The 21,076-nt window shown below is 39.9% G+C and overlaps 1 protein-coding gene across 1 annotated transcript; it reads right to left on the reverse strand.

Annotated features, from left to right (window-relative positions):
• Positions 1–433: 433 nt before the first annotated feature.
• On the reverse strand, positions 434–21,020 carry has3 (hyaluronan synthase 3). The gene is made up of 5 exons (XM_085413149.1): positions 17,981–21,020; positions 10,013–10,106; positions 9,388–9,923; positions 7,661–7,762; positions 434–5,786 (listed from the first exon to the last, which is right to left on the reverse strand). Exons 2-5 carry the CDS (start codon positions 10,104–10,106, stop codon positions 4,857–4,859), a joined length of 1,662 nt encoding a protein of 553 aa, XP_085269275.1. The 5' UTR covers positions 17,981–21,020; the 3' UTR covers positions 434–4,856.
• Between the last annotated feature and the right edge of the window lie 56 nt (positions 21,021–21,076).

Consider the following 21,076-nt stretch of genomic DNA (forward strand, 5'->3'; position numbering starts at 1 on the left):
TTCTCCAAACACAGTCTTGGCACCAGAAATTATGTCTTCCTATCAATTCTTTAATTCAATTCCAGTTTTAGTTTTCTCAGGTGGGAAGGCTGTAGTAGAGCAGGTCATGTACTAATGGGGAGGTGGCTCTGTCCCTGGCTGCTCCAAGCTATCTTTGGGCAACATGCTGTGTTCACTTAGTCTGTCTGTCTTGTATGTCTCTGTATATCTTTGTTTAATGTGTTTTTTTGCTTTTTCTGTGTCTGTACTGTATGTTAATGAACCAAATAACCGCGTGAAAGGCAAAAATATTGCTGATTGCAGAAAAAGATAAGAAAAGACACAAAAAAGACTGAAGAGTGACGACACTAAAGAACGATTCCAAAGTGACTTATTAAAAATGAATTTTATGTTTTCAAGTGAACAAAAAATACAGTAAAAAAACAGTCAGAAAATGATTTTAAACAGGGGGGAAATCCATGTAGTCCTTTAAATGAGACATTTTCTGTATCATATGAATAGGATTTTTGTGTTCTAAATAGAAAGCAGTTTAATGACTTTCAGCATCCTGTTGATGCCCAGAGATGGAAACAGCAGAAGATCAAGAAACAAGAGCTACAAAATGTCAGAGTTGTAATGTTCCTTTAAATGTATGTGACCTTTTCACCTTTCAAGTTGAAGCTTTTACATCTCAAAATAAAGCAATATGAATATAACTTAAATATTTTAAAGTGTCCATTATGCAGATGTTTCTCACACGAAACATACAGATACAGGTTTTTGGAACATATCCTAGAAAAAAACTTTGGTGTTTAGTCTTTTTGTTGGTGTGAACAGAAAATCAAAATCTAGTGTAAAATGTGTAAATGACCCACATCAACATAACTGTATCCAGCAGAAAAACACACAGATATAATATATAATTCATTATATAAAAAAGACTTCTGAATTAAACTACAACACACCGAGAACTGTAAAATAACGATTCTAACAATGACACTGCTCAGCCACAACAAAATGCAGCCCTACCTTCAGAGATGTTTGGATTCTCTTTTCTGGTAAATCATAGTGGATGATAATGCTGTTCGTGATTCATGAGAAACACGCAAAGTCTAGAAAACTTCCACACCTATCCTGTATACTTCCAAATGCAATCAGTGTCTCAGTAGGAACAGATTTCAGGTCTGGTTTTGATACAGTACACACTTTAGCATGTATGCAGAAGGGAGGTTCATAGTACTGTCTGAAATCCCTATATAACTTCCAAACATCATTAAACTTTAATACAGTTGTGTCAACATACTGTTGTCTGATAAGATGGTCACTGTTTTTAGATTTTGACAAGAAGACTTTGATACCCCAGTAGAACAAATGACAATTGCACCTCGACCACATACTTTGAATCATTAAAGGTATTAATATGGATTTTTTTCTCCTCATAGTTGCTGCAAAATCAGTTGTTTCAAAAATTTATCACAACAATGTTTAAGACAGTTGTTTATATTGGCATGCCTACGCATTACTAGAAAAACGCCCATTTTAGGGTTATCCCCAGGAATTTCAGAATTGTAGTGCCATGCTGTAGTGGCAGTTTGCGGCAGTGTAAAATCTGTAGGCCTATTGCTTTAGTCAATTTGCCAGCTTGCTAACTAGCACAAAAGATATTAATGTCTTGAATGCCCCCTTCCCGATTTCCTATGTTTTTGTCTGTTTGTCACACTCAAATGTTTCAGATAATTAAACAAATCTAAATATTAGACAAAGATAACACACGTAAACACAAAATGTAGTTTCTAAATGATGGCATTTATTATTAAGGGGGGGGGGAATCCAAAAATAATCCAAACATAAATCGACCTGTGTGAAAAAGGGATTGGACCCCCCTGTTATAACATAAATTAACCGTGGCATATCACATCTTTGGATGTGATATCCATGTTGAATTTCTGTGGCCACATCCAGGCCTGATTGCTGCCACATCTGTTCTCAATTAAGAAATCACTTAAATAGGACCTGCCTGACAAAGTGGAGTAGACCAAAAGATCCTCAAAAGCCAGAGTTGATGCCACGGTCCAAGGAAATTCAGGAGCAAATCAGACACATCTCTCAGTCTCGAAAAGGTTATAAAGCATTTCTAAAGCTGTGGGACTCCAGCCAACAATAAGAGCCATTATCCACAAATGGCGAAAGGACGGAACAGTTTTGAACCTTCCAAGGAGTGACCGGCCGACCTAAATTACCCTAAGAGCACATTGATGACTCATCCAGGAGGTCACAAAAGACCCCAGAACAACACCTAAAGAACTGCAGGCCTCACTTGCCTCAGTTAAGGTCAGTGTCACAACTCCACCATAAGAAAGACGGAAAAAAATGGCCTGCATGGCAGAGTTTTAATATGAAAAGCACCGCGGAGCAAAAGGAACATCAAGTCTCAATTTTACCAGAAAACATCTTGATGATCCTCAAGATTTTTGGGAAAATACTCTGTGGACTGATGAGACAAAAGTTAAACTTTTTGGAAGGTGTGTGTCCCGTTACATCTGACATAAAAGTAACACAGCATTTCAGAAAAGGAACATCATACCAAGAGTAAAATTTGGTGGTGGTAGTGTGATGGTCTGGGGCTGTTTTGCTGCCTCAGGACCTGAAGACTTGCTGTGGTACACAGAGAATTCTGCGGTCTATCAAAACATCCTGAAGGAGAATGTCCGGCCACCTGTTCATGACCTCAAAGTAAAGCGCACTTGGGTTCTGCAGCAGGACGATGACCCAAAACGCACCAGCCAGTCCACTTATGAACGGCTGAATTTAAGAAACTACATTTTGTGTTTACTTGTGTTATGTTTGTCTAATATTTAAATTTGTTTGATAATCCTAAATATTTAAGTGTGACAAACATGCAAAAAAACAGGAAATCTGGAACGGGAAAATACTTTTTCATATCACTGTATGTATGCATCTTAACTAAATACATTTAGGGTCTTCACATGGGGAGATATGCTAGCTGGCCTAATAACAGTATAACAGTTTTAATAATGTAACAGCTTTCCATGACTGTTTGAAGCTATATTAGTAATGTTTCTTGCAATTCCTCATTTGTCTAAATCTCTTCTTGCTGTTACTCAAGTTCAAAGCAAATATTAATTTGAGAATAATTTTTCCCTGCACTGATAAACTAAATCTTGTGGTTCACCCACCTGCCAAATCTCAAGAGCCCTACAGGTACCGGTCAAAGCTAAGAGTGAACCATACTTTTTTAATCTACTCTTGGCTACATACAGTAACTGAAAGAGAGTTAAACAAATCAGTGTGAAAAAGCATCTTTAGTGGAATGCTATGTGGCAATGCTAATCAACGAGGTAAACACAGCAGATCTTTTTCAAGCACTAACACAACACGTTATGGTGGTGTTTGGTGATGAATTTAGCAATATGTATCATCTTAGGATCAACATGTTTCAAATTATTACAAAAGGTGGCAGCTGGTGCACAATCATGGTAAAACCTTACAAACATTATTTTTGTGACCTTTACAATTTACTGTTTGTAATCTGAGACAATGATCTAAATGGCTTGGAAAGAAAGTGACTGGACTTCTTAATTACTTGAAGACGTTTCACATCTTATCTGAGAAGCTTCTTCAGTTCTAAAACTAACTTGATCTCGTGCCTCACAACACGCCGCAAGGTGCGAAAAAAGGTCACTATCAGCAGAGGCTTCGGTTGAAACCATTGTGAGGCCTTGCCTTTCCCTATTATCTGACCCACTGAGATCACCTGATGCAAGAGCTAAGTGGAGGGTGAGGCGCCTGGGAAGGGAACACAGAACTGCATAGTAAGTGGCAGACAGTTGGTGTCGTAAGCCATCCCCTCTTTACAAAGATGGTCATTCATCTATGCCCACTGTGAATGACCAGTGGACCTGAAGAAGCTTCTCAGATCAGAGGTTAAAAGTCTTAAAGAAACTTAAAGAAGTCCAGATGATTTCTTTCCAAGCTCCTCACCTGGATCACCTGGATGACTGAGAACCTACACAGACAATTTGAGACAATGTTACTTTACTGAAATTCACACACTACACTAGTAGATACATAGTATAATGTATATACTATTAAAGTATAAATAGTAAAAATGGAAGTAGCGAAATTAAGACAGAATATTTATGTAATTTTTTTTCATGCACCAACTGTACAGATCTTAGGATGTTACAGAGTATGGATGTATTTTTATGTATAACTCACACACTAGTGTATTTTCTGTTTATTTCTTAAAGACTCTCTTCCTACTTCCTACCTCTCTATATTTTTAAATTCATGCTGACTGGCCAGGACAAATTCATCTCTTCCTCTCTTCCATGTTAAACACATCTTCAGTTGAATTTGTTGGCAGTTTCATATTTTTTAAAATTTGCTTTGTCTCTGTCTGGACTCTACACCTACTGAGCCTCCCTAATCTTTTCCAAAGCAGGTGCTCTGACTAATCTAAGTAAACATCTTAAATATAAAAGTTTCACATGTATTTTTAAAAAAAAAAAGTAAAACACTGTATGACACTTTTCATTACAAAAAGCAACCTGTACCCATCAATTACCTGATGTTTTTCGTAGCAAGTATATGGATATTTTAAAACATTATGACCTATTCTGCTTGGTTAAGGTTTTCACTGTGAAGCACCATAAAAATGGGATAAATGGAAGAACTGTATGGATCTATAAGTCCCCACAACTAGAGTCATGCTTCTCAAATTTAAGAATCACAGTGTTGTAGCACCAGCAATGAAGATGTGTTTTCCTTGTTCAATGTTTATTGTTCCAGCAAGGTGAGTAGAGACCTTGCTTGAATCAAACTGCAGTGAAACTCAGACGAGCAATATTTCCAGTTTAGGCCTCTTCATATGGCAGATGATACTGTTCTTCCCTCTTATTACACCGTTTGGCTACAATTGCCAAATACAGTACCACAAGAATAAGCCAGTAGCAGGCGTAGAGTATCGTCCCTGCTATCAATAAGGCTTTCTCAGTCTCACTGAATGGCTCCTGTGTTTCACAGTAAACTGTATATGCCACACCTCCAAGCAGCACCATAGCCCAAACTGTAACTGGCACCGCTCCAATGAAGTTGACCACAATCTTCCTGCGGCCTGATGTGCCCCATCCAGCCTTGTTTATGGTAAGCAAGGCAAATATTTTGGCAGGAAGAAGGCTGGACATGTAGAGAAGTGAGTAAAGTGACATGAAGATCATGACCAGACTGCCACGCAAAAAACAGGCGTAGGTCGCCTTCACCATCCCAACCAACTGGACTGTCAATAAGAAGAGCAGGATATTCCACAGCCGTCCACGATAGAAGAGATGGATGACTGTAGCAACCAAGAAGAACGGGAAGAAGCCAGTGACCATGGATTCATAAGTCATCCAGAGGCTGTGTTTATGGAACCACAAGGCATTGTAGAGCCATTCACGAAAGTAAGACTTGCTCCATCGAGTCTGCTGGTTGAGCCAACGCAGATACTGGGTTGGTGTCTCAGTCTGACACTGTGATCGAGCTGTGAATTTTGTCTTGTACCCAAAGCTAAGCACCCGATTGGTGAGGTGGCGGTCATCTCCAAAGCTGCACTTGGAGCCTAAAAAGGTCTGATGGTACCATGGCTCCAAGAAGTGCTGTAGCAAGGAGTTCCTGTACATCCCGAGAGGGCCACTGATACACTGGACACAGCCAAAGTAGGACTGGCACGCACGCTCAATGTTGAAGGCCATCCAGTAGCGCACACTGCTTAAGAAGGAGATCCATGAGTCGTACTTGTTGAGTATCTGGAAGATAGGAAAGTGCATAAGAATATATTAAGATTGAAAGAAAGGAAAATCACAGTCAGGTTTCATTGTATCTTAACAGTTACTGAAAGCTAAGATTTTTCCATCAACTTTTCCTTTTTTTTTCAGGTTTAGAGAATATTGTCTTGAAACTCTCCAAGGAGCCTTCACCTTTTTTTGTCCCAGATATAAATAGAATAAAATAGACACATTTTCAGGACTTAGATGACATTTCAAATGTAGTTTTATACATTTTTGCATTGTAGTTTTTTCTGTAAGGATTTTACATTTGAGTATTTCAAATGTGCAAAAATATGCATGGTTAGCCCACTTTTCTGAGTTAGATACAGCTCATTTCTGTATCTAACTCATTAAATTGCCAATTAATCTATCTACCTCATTAAACTCCTTTACTTTAATTAATGTAAAACTTTATGTTATTCAAGGTTGTGGCTGTAGCTGGGCTGGTTATGCTCCCTGCTCTGTTTCTCATGTCTCTCTTTGGCTGTCAGCAATATATGAGGTTAACCCACTATAGGTAGGCTGCATGTCTGTTCACTTGATTCTGTCAGCTTAAATAATTAGCGTTATGACAGCTGATAATTCACCTAAATGTAGCTCACTGAACTGTCTACTTGTAAAATTGCCTGATTTGAGCAGCAGCTAGTGTGGGACTTTTGTTCAGAGTTGTCCTATGGACTTGGGCTGCCATAGGAGGTGCAGACCTGCCATTGCCTTTACGGAGAGATTGTTGAGCAATGGATTGTGGGTGGAACTGGCATTACAGTGTCCTTAGTGTCCTTATTTGAGGCCTGACTGAGCACTTGGTTTTTGGGCTGAGTGTCCATAGCTGTCAAGTTCAGCTTTGTGAATACTAATTATCTTGTTCAATCCTCTTCGTTGCTGGAATTGGCTACAGGAAGATGAGCTAGTAACAGTGTGGATTCCCCTTTGGCATTTCCTTTATTGTACAGCACTTTGGATGTGAAGCTGATGTTACGTGCTTTTCTTTTTATCTCCTTTCGTTATGTCCCCCAGCTCTGGTAAGTCTATTCCAGCCTCTCTTGCTTTTTATTTATTGATTGATTGACTGATTTTTGAGCACACCATGAGACCAATTTGCATTTCAAGTAGAGCCTTCAAGCTTCACAATATAGCCATGGTCTTCCGACAACAAGGGAAAGCATCGTCTCATGATGCAAATGTTGTTATAACTTCAGTCTGGATACGACCACTTGCTAGGCTAGCTATAATTTCAGTTTTTCGTTGAAGTGCCCAGAACGGTTCTTTGTGAATGACGGCCACTGTTGTGTTAATAGCCATGCCAAGGACAAAGAAAATGGATTGTCTGTCTTTGAATGATTTAACAAGGCCTTGTCTTGCAGTGAAAGCCATCCGGCAGTTAGTTGTAGGGCTGCTTGCCAAATCACAATATCTCCTATTTTTACACGTGTTCAATGTAAAAGGATAACTGTATGACTGAGAAGGATTTAGAGCTGTCTATGACATTTCCAATTGTTGTGATATTTTAAAGTACACTAGAAGGCAAAGTGACAATCGGTGACAAAGGGAAGCCCTGTCCAACAACACCCACCGCTATGGAGCCGCTACTCCTCCACATTGAAAGGAGCCAGTTGAGGTGGTTTGGGCATAAGCGAGCATATTAGCAATCTGAAGTTTGCCCTGTACTTTGATGCAAAAATGAACTGCATACTCACAGACACAGCGTAATAAAGAAGATAAAAGCCATTTTGATGCATAAAGGGTTCAGTATTCTGTGACTCTGATATTTAGATATTGAGTTTAATCAATAACAAGAGAGGAAATTCAAGTTGACTTTCTCATTACACTTTTCCTCTGCAGTGCTGTTTTACCTGCACGTCTCCACCAACCCCTCCCACCATTGGATCTTCCTCAAGGATCTTGAGCATTTCTATGGTACATGCTGGGTCTAAAACTGTGTCTGAATCACACACCTGGAGAAATAAAAGACGACATAAAAAACAAAAGGTGAGGCCTAGTGGGGGTTAAACACGGGCTCAGACAATTACAACCAGCAGTCTAAGACCCCAGGTGTTGCCAAACACAGGCTGGTATTGATTGTAAAATCCAAGAGAAAAATGAGAGGCTGCTGACAAACATCCCAGCTGGTTCTCTGTAATTTCAATGCACCTGGGTCAGCTGTGGACTCGACCTTTACCCTCAGCAAGGACAAAGGCGTGCAACAGTTGGCCATGAAGAAGGAACTCAATATCCAGCATTAACCCACAGGTCTGGATGCAGACCCGGAAAGTCTTTCCATAAGCAGTTAAATAACAACAACAACAGTTTCAACAGTCTTGCTTGACTATTACTTGTGTAAAGTAGTTAGGATTTCATTCTTGTTTTACATTACATTGCAAGTCCTTCACGGATGGTGAAGATTTTCATTCTTCTAATAAACAGATGGTTTATTTTTACTATGAAAAAAATCACAAGTAATGTTACTGTCATGTTAAATACAAAAGAGGTCATTTTTGGGTGTGCAGGATTTTATACTGCTGACAACGCATTTCACAGTGTTGATGTAAGAAAAGTCATGCGTTATAATTGGTGGGGGAATCCGGCTGTGGGTAAACAGGAAAGAAGGGGGCTATAAAACATAGTTTGTAACCTGGTCTGGTCCTATTTTTAAAATAACGTAGTTTTATTTGACAGAAGGATCAATTTAAATCAGGGTTTGTGAAGTTTTTAAAAAAGCACTGGACCGAATCTGCCGTCGGGCTCTGAGCAAAAGCCTACTGTGCAATTAGGAGGTGGCCAACCTGCTGAAATCACAGAGAACCCAAAGAAAAAGAGAGTTCTATTCCAAGGATCTGGTATGGAAACTCGTGTTCCACTAACACAAGGCCTATTAAGGTAGATGAAAACTCTCTTAGGAAGATGCAAGAGTCCGATTATTAAGATATGTGATTGACATCTTGTTCCTCTGAGCGACCACCTTTTCCTGTATGAAACCAGGCTGAAATTCTGACTGTGGTATCCTTGGGCTCTGGACTGCAGGTCAGAATTACACTGTCAGCACTAGTAGGCTTTGAAATGAAAAGAAATCTTGTGTACTCTATTTCACTGTGAGTGTGGTTTTTCTAATGGCCACATAGAACTTATGTACTTCTTGCTCTAAGGCAGTATTTTGCCCAGTTTTTAACATTAGTGTGTTAGCATTAGCATGTAGTTCAGAAGAAACAGCTAGCACAGGTAGACATAAGTGCAGGTTTTAAATGGCATCTGTTATCAAACATGGTTCTCTGGCATTCAAAAATGGATGTATTGGAGAGCAACTTGGGTTTAGTATCTGGCATACAGGCTGGACAGCCAGGGATTGAACTGCCAGTCTTCTGATTAGTAGATGGCCTGCTCTAACTCCTGAGCTACAGCCATCCCGTTTTACATTACCGTGGTTAGTAGCTAAGTGGTCAGAATGACTATACAAACTATGCAGATCATAACAAGTGGTCAGGATGAATATTCAGATTATACATCAGGTCAGCCTAAATTGTTCAAATGAATTCTTTGCCATTGCAAATGTACATATATGTGATGGTGTCTGTGTAGCCCTTACCTGCACGTAGTCCACACTGTCCCCCAGCGCTTTGAAGGCAGTGTACATCACCTCCCTTTTACCTCCCCACTCCTGCATAATGCAAGAATAGCGGCAACCTCTGACCATCCTTGACACCTGTGCCATCTCTTCCATGTGCGCTGTGCTTTCCCCCCCACCTCCACTACCGTCCCTGTGATAGTTCCCCTTCCACACCATGCTGCCAGCCTGGTCCGCTCCTCCCATCACTTCATGGAAAATGTCCATCATGTAGCGATCCTCGGGTCTATTTCCATCCACAACCAGCACCACCTTCAAGCCTGGAAAAGAGATTCGGCAGATGCTGTGGAGACACTTCCTTAGGTAGTCTGGGTCCTCTTGGTAAGCTGCGATGCAGAGGGCCACGGAACGCCGGAGGTGTTGAGGTCGGGCAGGACTCCTCATCCGCCGATGCTCCAAGAATGCAAAGAGGCTCTGGAGAAAGAGGTGGAGGGAGAGGAAGGCACCATATAGGCCAAAGGACAGGTGGTGCTGCTCAGTGTGGATAAACTGGTAGCCTTCACAATGAAGAAGGGAAAAAAAATCAGTAAATACGATCATACATTTTAATTATCATATACTTTTTGTGTTTGTGATTGAAATGAACCTGTAACATAGGCCAACAGAATGGTGAAGAGGACCACCGCAGCAAAAAGGGTGGTGACCACAATGTTCAGCGCATTCCTGTAGCAAGAGGGCATCTGAAGATGGAGCAGGAAGTGAGGCAGAGGGGTCCACAACAGATGTCAACATGAGAACAAGGGAGTGAGTGGAGATGGGTTTAGGAAAAGAGGGAACAATTTGTGGAGGGAAGAAGAGGTCAAGAAGAGAGAAAAAAAACCTCACGTGTGTAATCTTAATTTGTTGTCATATGGAAGTAATGAAACAAGACATGCTTTGAAAAAGCACAAACTTTATTCTGAGAGTCACTTAGACTCAACATGAATTTATACAATTGCCATTTTCTTTGTGTGTTTTTCAAAATAGTTGAGCACCTTGAGGCAACTGCTGTTGTGATTTGGCGCCATATAAATAAAATGCAACTGAACTGAGCTACAAACATCTCAGAAACAGCAAAAGCTACTAAAACAACTAAATCCCCCATTCTGCCATTAGAACCTCTGGTGCTCCTTTCTTCCACATCTCCAGGTTAGGGCTAGGGTTAACTTACTGCACAGGAGAGACTGGTTTATTCTTTACATTATTACATTCAGCTCTGTTGGACAAGCAGATTTATACACTTTTTTGAATGGATTCACAGATTTACATCATGGCATCATGCATTCTGCCCGCAGACTACATCAGGAGAATCTGTTTTATCGGCGCTCCTGACCGAAAGGAAAATTTTGCAAATAGAGGTGTTGGATCACATGACATCACAAAACATTTATATTCTTAATCACTGTTTTCATGAGTCATTTAGTCATTTACACAACAATTTAGTGTTTCTAGTAGCTCTAATTTGTCTGAAATATCTCCTCTCTCCTTTTCACTTTGGCATTTCTTTCCCCTTGTGCTCAGTGTGCTTACAGCAGTCTGAATCGTGAAATAAATCAACATATGAAAAATATACAAAAAAGACTAAACAGATTCAAACTACAAATTAAATCAATTGAAGTCAATTAGATAGAAATGATATAAACCATTGCAGCACAGTACCTTTAATACCTATGACATGCTCTAATTGCTGTAATAAAATATCGTCAACAGTGTCGAATGCTACACTGAAGTCTAATAGGACAAGCACAGAGATGAGTCCACTGTCAGAGGGCTTAAGAAGATCATTTGTAACCTTCACTAAAGCTGTTTCTGTGCTGTGATGAGCTCTGAAACCTGACTGAAACTCTTCAAATAAATGATCCCTCTGCAGATGATAAGCTGGAAGTTTTAAAACTACTCTTTCAATAATTAAATGAAGGTTGGAGATTAGCTAAGACGGCTGGGTCAGGTGATGGCTTTTATATTGAATCCTTAAACTTAATTACAGCACTTTTAGAAAGACATTTACTCTGATAAAATGTTTCCCCATTGCTGTATAATCCATTATTGTAAATGTAAAGTTATTAGTAAATGGTCAGATGAAAGATGGTTTTTGGGGAATACTGTTAAATGTTCAGTTTCTATGTCATATGTCAGAACAAGATCTAAGTGGGATTAAAGTGGTGTGTGGACGCTTTCACATTTTGTGAGAAGCCAACTGAGTCGAGTCTAGTTTAATCTATCATTTTCAGTATTTACACAAATGTTGAAATCACCCGCAACAATTATTTTATCTGAACTAAGCACTAAATGTGATAAAAAGCCCAAGAAACCAGATAGAAACTCTTAATAAGGATCAGGCAGACGATATATAACAACAAATAAAACAGCTTTTTGAGTTTTCCAATTAGAGTGGACAAGGTTAAGAGTCAGGCTATCAAATGAGTTAAAACTCTGTGTCTATGGTTAATAAGCTGGAATGGGACATTGTTGTTATTCTGCACCCTCAGACTGTGCTTCGAGGATTCTGACAGTTAGTTTATCATGAGGACGTTGATTTATTTCAACATATTCAACCTGCTGTAACCAGGTTTCTGTAAGGCAGAGTAAATCAATATGTTAGCCAATTATTAAATGGTTTACTAACAGGGACTCAGGGGAGAGAGACTAATTGTTTAATAATCCACATTTAACAGTTTTACTCTTTGATGTAGTTGTGGATATTATATTGTTCTTTCTGTTTATTTTTTAATATTTAAATACTACTGTTACTGCCCATCACCCCTCCCAGGATATGGGCTGCCAAAGGTAGCCCTCCAGAGATTTCTGTCCTGCTTTTCTGTTCGGAGGGGGAGGTGTCAGGCATGATGGAAAGAGAGAAACTGCAGAGAGCCATGTAAGACCGCAGCTCTGCTTCCTCGTCCCAACTCTGGATAGTCACGTTTTAGAGGGGGTTAATAAATTTGTCCAGATTTCTAGAAATGACAGCTGCTCCATCCAAAGTGGGATGGATGCCGTCTCTTCTAATAAGACCAGATTTTCCCCAGAAAGTTTCCTAATTATCTATAAAGCCCATTTCATTTTTTGGACACTGCTCAGACAACCAGGAATTTAAGGAGAACATGCGGCTAAACATGTCACTCTTGGTTTGGTTTAACCACAAAGATGTCTGAAAGACTTCTCAAAGCTAGCTACTTAGAAGCTGAATCCAAAAAGCAATACACCATCGCAGACACATTAATATGACCTGCCTGCAAAGTCATTGCAAATGAGATGCTCAGCCCTGACCCAGTTAAAGAAACAGCCAAAGTTCTTCTATCAGATATGAGAGAGGGACTTTCAACTGATGAGGTGATGAGTCCGCTTTTGAATGAACTGAAAACATGCTAACCATAACTTTCTTTTAAATAGCAGTTTAATTATTTACATTTAGCTATGTGCTGCTTTCAGCTAACCATTAAATCGATTTATCACTGACGTATTAGTAATCAGTGTTGGGTGTTAAAAAGTAATATCACATATTGCATTAGTTCTTAATTCTAGTAATTTGTTGTTTGATGTAGTTACTTTTCAAATAAAGAAAAACAACAAAAGAAATATCTTACGTGCATTTGCAATTTCTTTGTCTTCCTATGACTCCTTGGCATGAAGCTTGGCAGCATGACATCCTCAATACCACATCACAGCCACAACAATTTATCATAGCAACACTAACAAAGCTATATAGAGAAATCCCCAGAATGTCAGTCACACACACTCTCTCTCACACTCACACACACCTTTTGACTAGTTGTTTCTGTACACATTAGCACATCCTTTTTTCTTTTTTTTACAAAAACCAAATATGCAAGAATGATGATGGCTGAATGATTCAAATGCTAAATGCAATGCTTAAAAAAATGCAAATGCTAAAATGACAGAAAATCTATTCAAGTTCTGGTGATGCAGATGCACAACAAAATGTGTTTCAACTGTAAAAACTGCCAATAGACTACAATTGCAATATTACGAGTATTTTACAACCTACTGACTCAACCAATGTCTACAATAAAAGCAGGTGGTATCCACAGCACTGGTCTTTAACGCTTTCACACATAGTGGTCACTACAGTGGACAGCTATTCAAAGGCTGTTTTCTTGTATTTGTGTCAGTGTTGATGGTATACTTGCACATAAACCACTACATTGGACACTGATGTGTCACTCAATACCAAATTCATAAGTCAAAACACATGTTGTCCACCTAAGTGGACATGTAAAAAACTCTTTGAAAAGTACATGTTTAAAAAAAATGAAGTTCAAAAATCTTTTTTTCATACCTAAAGATGAATAAAAATACTTAAGAAAGAAATCCTGATTGAGGTTGTCATAATTCATGCATGAACTGGTTAAAGAAGAGTAACAGGCGGCAGGAAGGAAGTATGCTGAGCTTTTGGGAACAGAACCACTGGTAGCTCTAGCAACTAATGGCAGCGAAATCTGATGAGTGGATAGAGACAGAGTTTTATTTGGACTGTTACCTTCAAAACAGGGTTCTAGTTCAAATTCGGGGATCTAGTGATCCCAATGTTGCAGATTTGAGTGGGTAAATGGAGCAAGCGGCTAAAAAGATCAGGCAACATTTGAAAAATCATCCGAATCTTCTCACTGTCAGTAAATACTGCTAAATCAGTGCTAAAACTATTGTGACACCTGACCCAAGCTAAAGTCTGGGCAGAGTCCTGGCAGAGAAGACATGACATCAGGATCAGTGGGACCACTTTCCTTAAAGCCACATATACAGATAGATAAAGTTATTATCCACCTTTGCCCCCAGCCATAAGCCACCTCAGTGGGACCTTCCAGATAAATTAGACCATCTCAGTAAAGACGAGCATGTCAGCATTTGTTTATGATGACTATCATGTTGGATGCAGCCACACTTTAGACATGTACATCACTGAAGACCTACATATCAGCCTCAAAACCTCTGAAGTGAAAGACTATCTTCAAGATCTGCTGAACCATGAGTGGATTTCAGAGTCCCGGTCACCCTACTCATCCCCAGTTGCCTGTATTAGAAAAAAGTCAGGTGAACTGAGATTGTGCTGAGATTTCAGGGGACTCAACAGAACGTCAGTACAGAGGCACAGAATTAAAAAATTTCCAGAATTCAAGATAGGCTAGATTCCCTTGACAGCCGCTTCTGGTTTTCTGCTCTTGATCAGGGCAAAGCATATCAACAGGGGTTCCTGGACCCTAAAGGTTGCCCCCTCACAGCCTTCATCACACCTTGGGGCAGCAAAACTGCATATTTAGGCCTTGAGCCTCAGCAGAGTTTCAATGAAGCATGGAGGACTAATTAAGAGGGCTTCAGGATGTAATCTGTCAGCTGTATTTGGAAGACAACCTAGTCCACTCTCCTTCATTTGATACTCATGTCGAACACATCAGAGATACCAAAAACATGGTGGCAAACTCAGATCACAGAAGTGTGATGTCTTCGAGAAGAAACTGGGTTTCCTCAGTCAGATGGTGCTAGAAAAAGGATAGCTGAGGACCCAGCTGAAATAGCTCCTGTCCAAGCTCTCAGAGAATGCAAAGAGATGTGGACCATTTTGTAATGCATGCTGACCCTCACCCTGCCCCACCCTGAGCCTGGTTCTGTTGGAGGTTTCTTCCTGTTAAAAGGGAGTTTTTCCTTTTAACTGTCACCAAAGCACTGGTTCAAAGGGGGTCATATGATCTGTTTTCTTTGTATTATTGTCGAGTCTTTACCTCACAATATAAAGAACCTTGTGGCAACTGTTATTGTGTTTTGGTGCTATATAAATTAAATTTAATTCAATTGAAATTAATTGAATTTATCTAAAGAAGCAGATTGGAAAGACTCGCTGTCAAACATAGTGCCTGCCTACAACTACACTTGGAAGGAGGCTACTGGGTTTTCCACATACTATTTGCTGTTTGGCCACACTCCTCGGCTTTCTGTAGATGTCTTGTTCAACTTGCCTTCACAGGACCAGCAAGCAAGCTATGAGAAGTATGTGACAAAATGGCACTCTCAAATGAAGGAGGCTTATGAGATTGCACCTATTACAGCTCAAAAAGAAGCTTGGCAATCTCAAAGAGAGAAGTCCAGAGAAGCTTTGGTCATACTGGGGGGATGCAGTGTATGTGGTAGTGAGTCAAAAAGCCCTAGCATCCCAGTTTATGAGTTCAAACCACAAAAGGAGGAAAGAGTGACACAATACACAGGAACCTGTTCCATCAATGTACCAGCCTGCCCGTGGAAAAACCATACAGATGGGAACAAAACAAATAAAGAGAAGCCTGAGACAAAAGGAAGGAGAAGCTCAACAACGTATTAAGTTTTAATATTTGTTTAAGTATTAAGATGGGAGCTATTTGCCCCCAGGGGCTGTGAGGTCTTGATGGCCTGTAGATATACATAGAAGGTGTGAGAGACAGTTATAAGAAACTGATGCAGATTGAAGACACTAAGATGAACAGAAGTGCATTAATGTGTAAACAAAGATAAGTGTGGTAGAGTGTTGGATAAATATTGAGTCTGGTTACAGGAGAAAAGTCATAGTAATGTGATAAACTTGTTTATCGATCTAGACAGGAAAAATAATGTATACCTGGCAAAGACAACTGATGATTAATTGGTACTGTGGGTTTTATTTGGTGAACGTAACACAGTGTGGAAAATGTTTTATTGAACAGTTAAATGCAGTGTTTACAACCATAATTGTTACTCGGGGACAAGCACTAGTAGTGGAAAGAAATGTAATGAAAAAGAAAACATGTTAACAGAGTTTTATTATTAATTAGTTCAGGGTGTGGCACCCCATGTTTTAAGCATTAATAACAAGTTTCAACATTTTTCTTGATGTTGTTTTAATATGTTTGTTGTGAAAATAGTTCATCATAGTACAGAGTGAAAAAATTAATTTGCCCTCATCTGGCATTAAGGCAATACTGGGTTGCGTCAGTCAATGGGACTTGTGCCTCAGACAAATGAATGACTGTCAAAGTAATCGCTTACTAAAGTAATCCAAGCCAGTCATGGTTATGGTAGCTGACAGTAACACAGAACTGCTATTGTGTTGTACTTATGAGAAGTCGTGCTCATTGTAAAAAATAATCATGTGATCATTAAATGCCTCAGAGACTTCATCAATAACCAACGCCTCGTGGTGGCGCTGTGTGGCAGACAGGATGAGGACCAAAACACAGGACTCAAAAAAAAGGAGTGAACTAAAGGAGGCAGCTTTGTTGCTGAAATAACGATATTTAAACATAGAAGCTCTGATAACCAAAAACTCAAAAACAAGGAACCAGAAGTAAACAACTAGGGGGAACAACGAGGAATAAACTGGGGTACCAAGGATCACACAGGAAAACACACAGCACATGGGACGACACGACAATAAGCAAAGGAACACAGAGGACTTAAATACACAGAGGATAACAGGAGGGAACACAGCCGGACGTAAACAGACACAATGTGTCAGGGAGGAAGCAAAGCTGAATACACTGAACACGCAACAAGGGACTATCAAAATAAAGCAGGAAACACACACAACTCAGATTCAAGACACCCAAGCTTAACACAGTGTCTAGGGAGACACGAGTAAACACAGGAGAAGATAAACACTGAGTGAGGGAGAACTAAGAACATTATGAACCTAAGAATCACAATAATTATTAAAAAACAAACAGCATCTTGACTACAAAACACTGGGTGTGAATTTGTTGTGCCTAAAATACTCTGAAATGTTCGTCTTAGACATCTGTCTCAAGTCAATTAAAGCTTGCTAATGTGCTACTGTTACAGCTACCATCATATAACATAGCACACCAAATAAGGTTGTAGCAAAGAACGATTTATTTCCTATTTGTAATAGGAAGAACATTTTCATTCTTGCATGAACGTTCCACAGTCTTAGGCATTTTAGATTTACTTAAGTTCTTACTGTATGCACTGAGACTCTCTAATAATGGCAGGCATTGTGCAAAAAGGACCAACACATTAGGGAGGTCCAACACAGCAGTGATGCTGTGGAAAATCAAACAGTACAAGGTTTTTCATTGGAGACACCAGAAGCTTCAAATGGGTACTCTTTGGCTATTTTTTCAGATAGTTGCTGTCTTCTTCCACACAGGGAAAATGTTGCATATGCTAGGAGCTAACACAAGGACACAATAACAATGTTATGTTCAGACTGATTCACATTGATTTTTTTAGTTTTCAGTGTAATTTTAAAGCAGAGTAAGCTGAGCAATTCAAGCTAAGTGCCGGGCAGAAATCTCTACCATACACTGTAAACATTCAACACACATGCCTGAACACTATCCTACAATGTAACTATTGATTAATACGGTTTTTCTAACTTTTCATTCCGTTTTTGTCTCTATTCAACCTTCATTTAGTTAATCTTTAGAACTGCATACCAAATCTGAAGAGGTATCCAAAACTGAAGCCTAAGCATAGTCTATTTAATGAGCTTTTGTAAGATAAACCCACATTTTAATGTAGTTATGTTACAGAAATAAGAAATGACTGATTTTGCTATCCTGAGGGCAAGTGAAAAACATTTTAAAGACCTTACCTTCCTGAACCAGTGCCCCCTCTGTATTTTCCAGTTTTCAGTCCGTCAAGCCAGGACATCCAGCCCTCTCCTCTCCTTTGCACACAACTTTCCTTGTTCTCTCCCCCTCCTTCCTCCAGCTCACACTACATCTTTATTCCAGCTTGCTTGCTTAATTCACATCCAAAAATACACCAGGCTGCTTTGACCACCACACTCCAACCAGCGTGCCTGTAAGTCACCCTCCTCCTTCTCCTTCGATCTTCCAGGAGTTTCCCAGGGGATGAGGTCCCCAACCTAAGATGTGATCAGAGGTGCTCAGCCAGCAGCTGACGTTGGTGCAGTCTCTGTCGGTGTTAAGCAGCAGTTATTCTGCCGTCTGTGTGTTGCTCTCCATCCTATGGACATGGTCAGAGCAAAGTGAAGATGCCTGAGATTCAAAGCAAAAGGTTCCGTCTCTGCCTTAGTTTTGACGTCTTCTTTGTCGGGGGATTTCTCTAGCTTCTCTTCTCTCTTCTGCAGTCTCTGCTCAATTTTGCACCTACTGTTTTCAGCAGAGCTGAAAGCGTCCTCCTTTATCACTCTGTCCAAGCTGGTCGACTGAGAGCCCAACACTGCTGAGCGGCTCCTTCACCACCTGCTCCCCTCCCCTCCCTGGGCATCCTAACCAGCACCCGATCTCTCTGCAATGCAGCCAGCAGTCTTTAACAAGTCTGGGTGCTCCTTTCACTTCTCTACCTTACTCAAGGCAGCCCTTATGGGCTTATTCATCTTCCCTCCCTCTCTTTTCCTCTCCTCTTTGAGGCTGAGTTGCTGACACGCTTATACCTGGACAAACTGCAGCATGCACTGGAGAATCGATAGATGGCTGGCAAAGCACAGCGATCTAAACACAGCCATGTAAACACATTTCACTATCCATGCCAGGTAACATAATATACTAAACTTGTACACTTTATCTTTCTCTATGACACATAGTGAGATGTAGTAGTTATTGTAATAGAAGTCGCATGACTTTAGCCAGGGGCGCGTAAGGGGAGAAAAGTGATGACGAGGGGCCCTAGAAAACAGTAAAATAGTCAATTAGTCTTTTCTTTTAAAAGAAAATTATTAACCTATCACCATAAAATAATGTCTGACTCACAAGGATACTTGTGAACTTGATTATTTTATAGCATTAGTTTTGTTTTGCTATTGGCAACAAAAAATAAAATCCAATCAGCCTCTGACCCCGCCTCCCCCTCCTTCTTACACGATTTGGTTTGGTCCAGGTGCACGCGCTCCGGACTGACGCTGAGCGGTAAGATTGGAGGATAGCTCTGTGCAAAGTTACAAGTTAGATTCAAAGAACAAAAGAGAGACAGGTGGAGATTAAACTCATAGAGAAGTCCACATGAAGGAAACTGCTTTACTTTCCATACACTAAATCATAGGTGTCAAACTCTGGCCCGTGGGCCAAATTTGGCCCGCAGCCTAATTACATTTGGCCCGCGAAGCCATACCAAATTACTATTAGAGCTGGCCTACTGGTGTTATACAGCTAATATATATATTGTTTAGTATTAAGCTTTGCTTGTTCCATATTCAGTTTTTCAGCAAAACGTGTTTGAGTCTATAAGAAAAGATTCATTCTTATATCTGGAGGAATAAATATATTTCAATAAATATTAACGTTAGCCCGCGACTTTGTTTCAGTTTTGAATTTTGGCCCACTGTGTATTTGAGTTTGACACCCCTGCACTAAATCATTTATGTGACAACGTGGTGCGGGGCCAAACAGACAAACACAGGCTCAGGCTTAGCTGTCCCACTCCCGTCTCCCCATACCCACACTCCTGACACTGAACCAGCCCCACTGTGTCTAATTGTGTCTAATTTGAGGAGGTTCATTGGGAAATTAATTCTATTCCACACACTATTCATTGTGTAATAACAATCCATTATTACAAAAGTATAATCCACATAAACAGAGAAGTGTGTATTTTGCTCTACATATATTTTGCACACTGCCTGTGACTGTTGCAGGTGATGAGATCTTTCAGGAAGCAAAATCAGATTAAAACCTGTTTGAGTTCCACAAGGTCTCAGGACAGAGATATGTTTTATTGTCACCTAGCGTAAAATATTACGCCTCGGGAGTGAGAATGTGTTGTTTTAGTTGGCTATACTAACATATAACATAACCCCGCACACTGTCTCGCCCATCCCACTGCTGTCAAAGCGTTTGCTCATAGGGGGTCATATGATTGTTGGGGTTTTCTGTTTTCTTTCTATCATTGTAGAGTCTTTACCTTACAATATAAAGCACCTTGAGACAACTGTTGTTGTGATTTGGCGCCATTTTAAAAAATTGATTTGAATTATTTTATTACCATGTAATTGTAGCATATTTCAATCAGAATTTGGATTCTTCCTCTCTTGCAAATTTCTTCTTTGACAATCTCAATGTAATTTTTTTTGTTTAGGATAATTGCCTCCCATACTTTAGAAAGGCCCGTGGTAGTGAAGTGGAGAGAAGTGCAAATGTGTGATGTGTGATCATGTGATAATGTGCAGAAGTTCAGGGCAGTACTGTGGCATGAGGTTTTCTTTGGGCTTAAAGTTTTATAGTTTTTGTGGTATACAATATGAATATTATTTAACATCTTCATGCGTGCTCAATCATAAGGAAATCCCAAAAAGTAGATTCTGTTCATCTGGTTGTAGCGTTTGTAGTGGGTGGTGGTGTTTAGAGCTGCCTACCAAGGGGTTGAGGATCGAAGCCAAAAACTTTGAGCTGTTATAGGTGACCGAGTTGATCATACAGACAAAGGGTCTTTTCACGTTCTTACAATACCAACTCTGTGTAAATTGTACTCATGGCCATTGATCAATGGTTGTTAATCAGTGGTCATGACAATTTGCATATTAATGATCAATGAACTGACCTCACAGTCCATTGTTCATTAAAGGGTGCTAGTTTCACTCACTGTGCAAATGTACTGTTTATAAGGTTGGGGAAACCTGCAGTCAGCTGAGACTGAAGAAGTCACTTGGACGAGTGACGAAACATTTCTCCCACTGAAAACGCTACATACAGATGAACCGAATCAACCTTTTTGGGATTATTATTCAACA

Source organism: Rhamphochromis longiceps, linkage group LG7, assembly GCF_057381845.1.
Source record: "Rhamphochromis longiceps isolate RC_006_pf linkage group LG7, R_longiceps_female_GT1.1, whole genome shotgun sequence".
NCBI classification, from domain to species: Eukaryota; Metazoa; Chordata; class Actinopteri; order Cichliformes; family Cichlidae; genus Rhamphochromis; species Rhamphochromis longiceps.

Coding starts and splice junctions, on each gene's coding strand:
- has3 (XM_085413149.1), bottom strand. CDS start 10,106: ATGCCCTCTTGCTACAGGAATGCGCTGAACATTGTGGTCACCACCCTT. Junction 9,924..10,012: donor TCTGTTGGCCTATGTTACAG/GTTCATTTCAAT, acceptor TTCATTGTGAAG/GCTACCAGTTTATCCACACT. Junction 7,763..9,387: donor ACAGTGTGGACTACGTGCAG/GTAAGGGCTACA, acceptor TTATTTCTCCAG/GTGTGTGATTCAGACACAGT.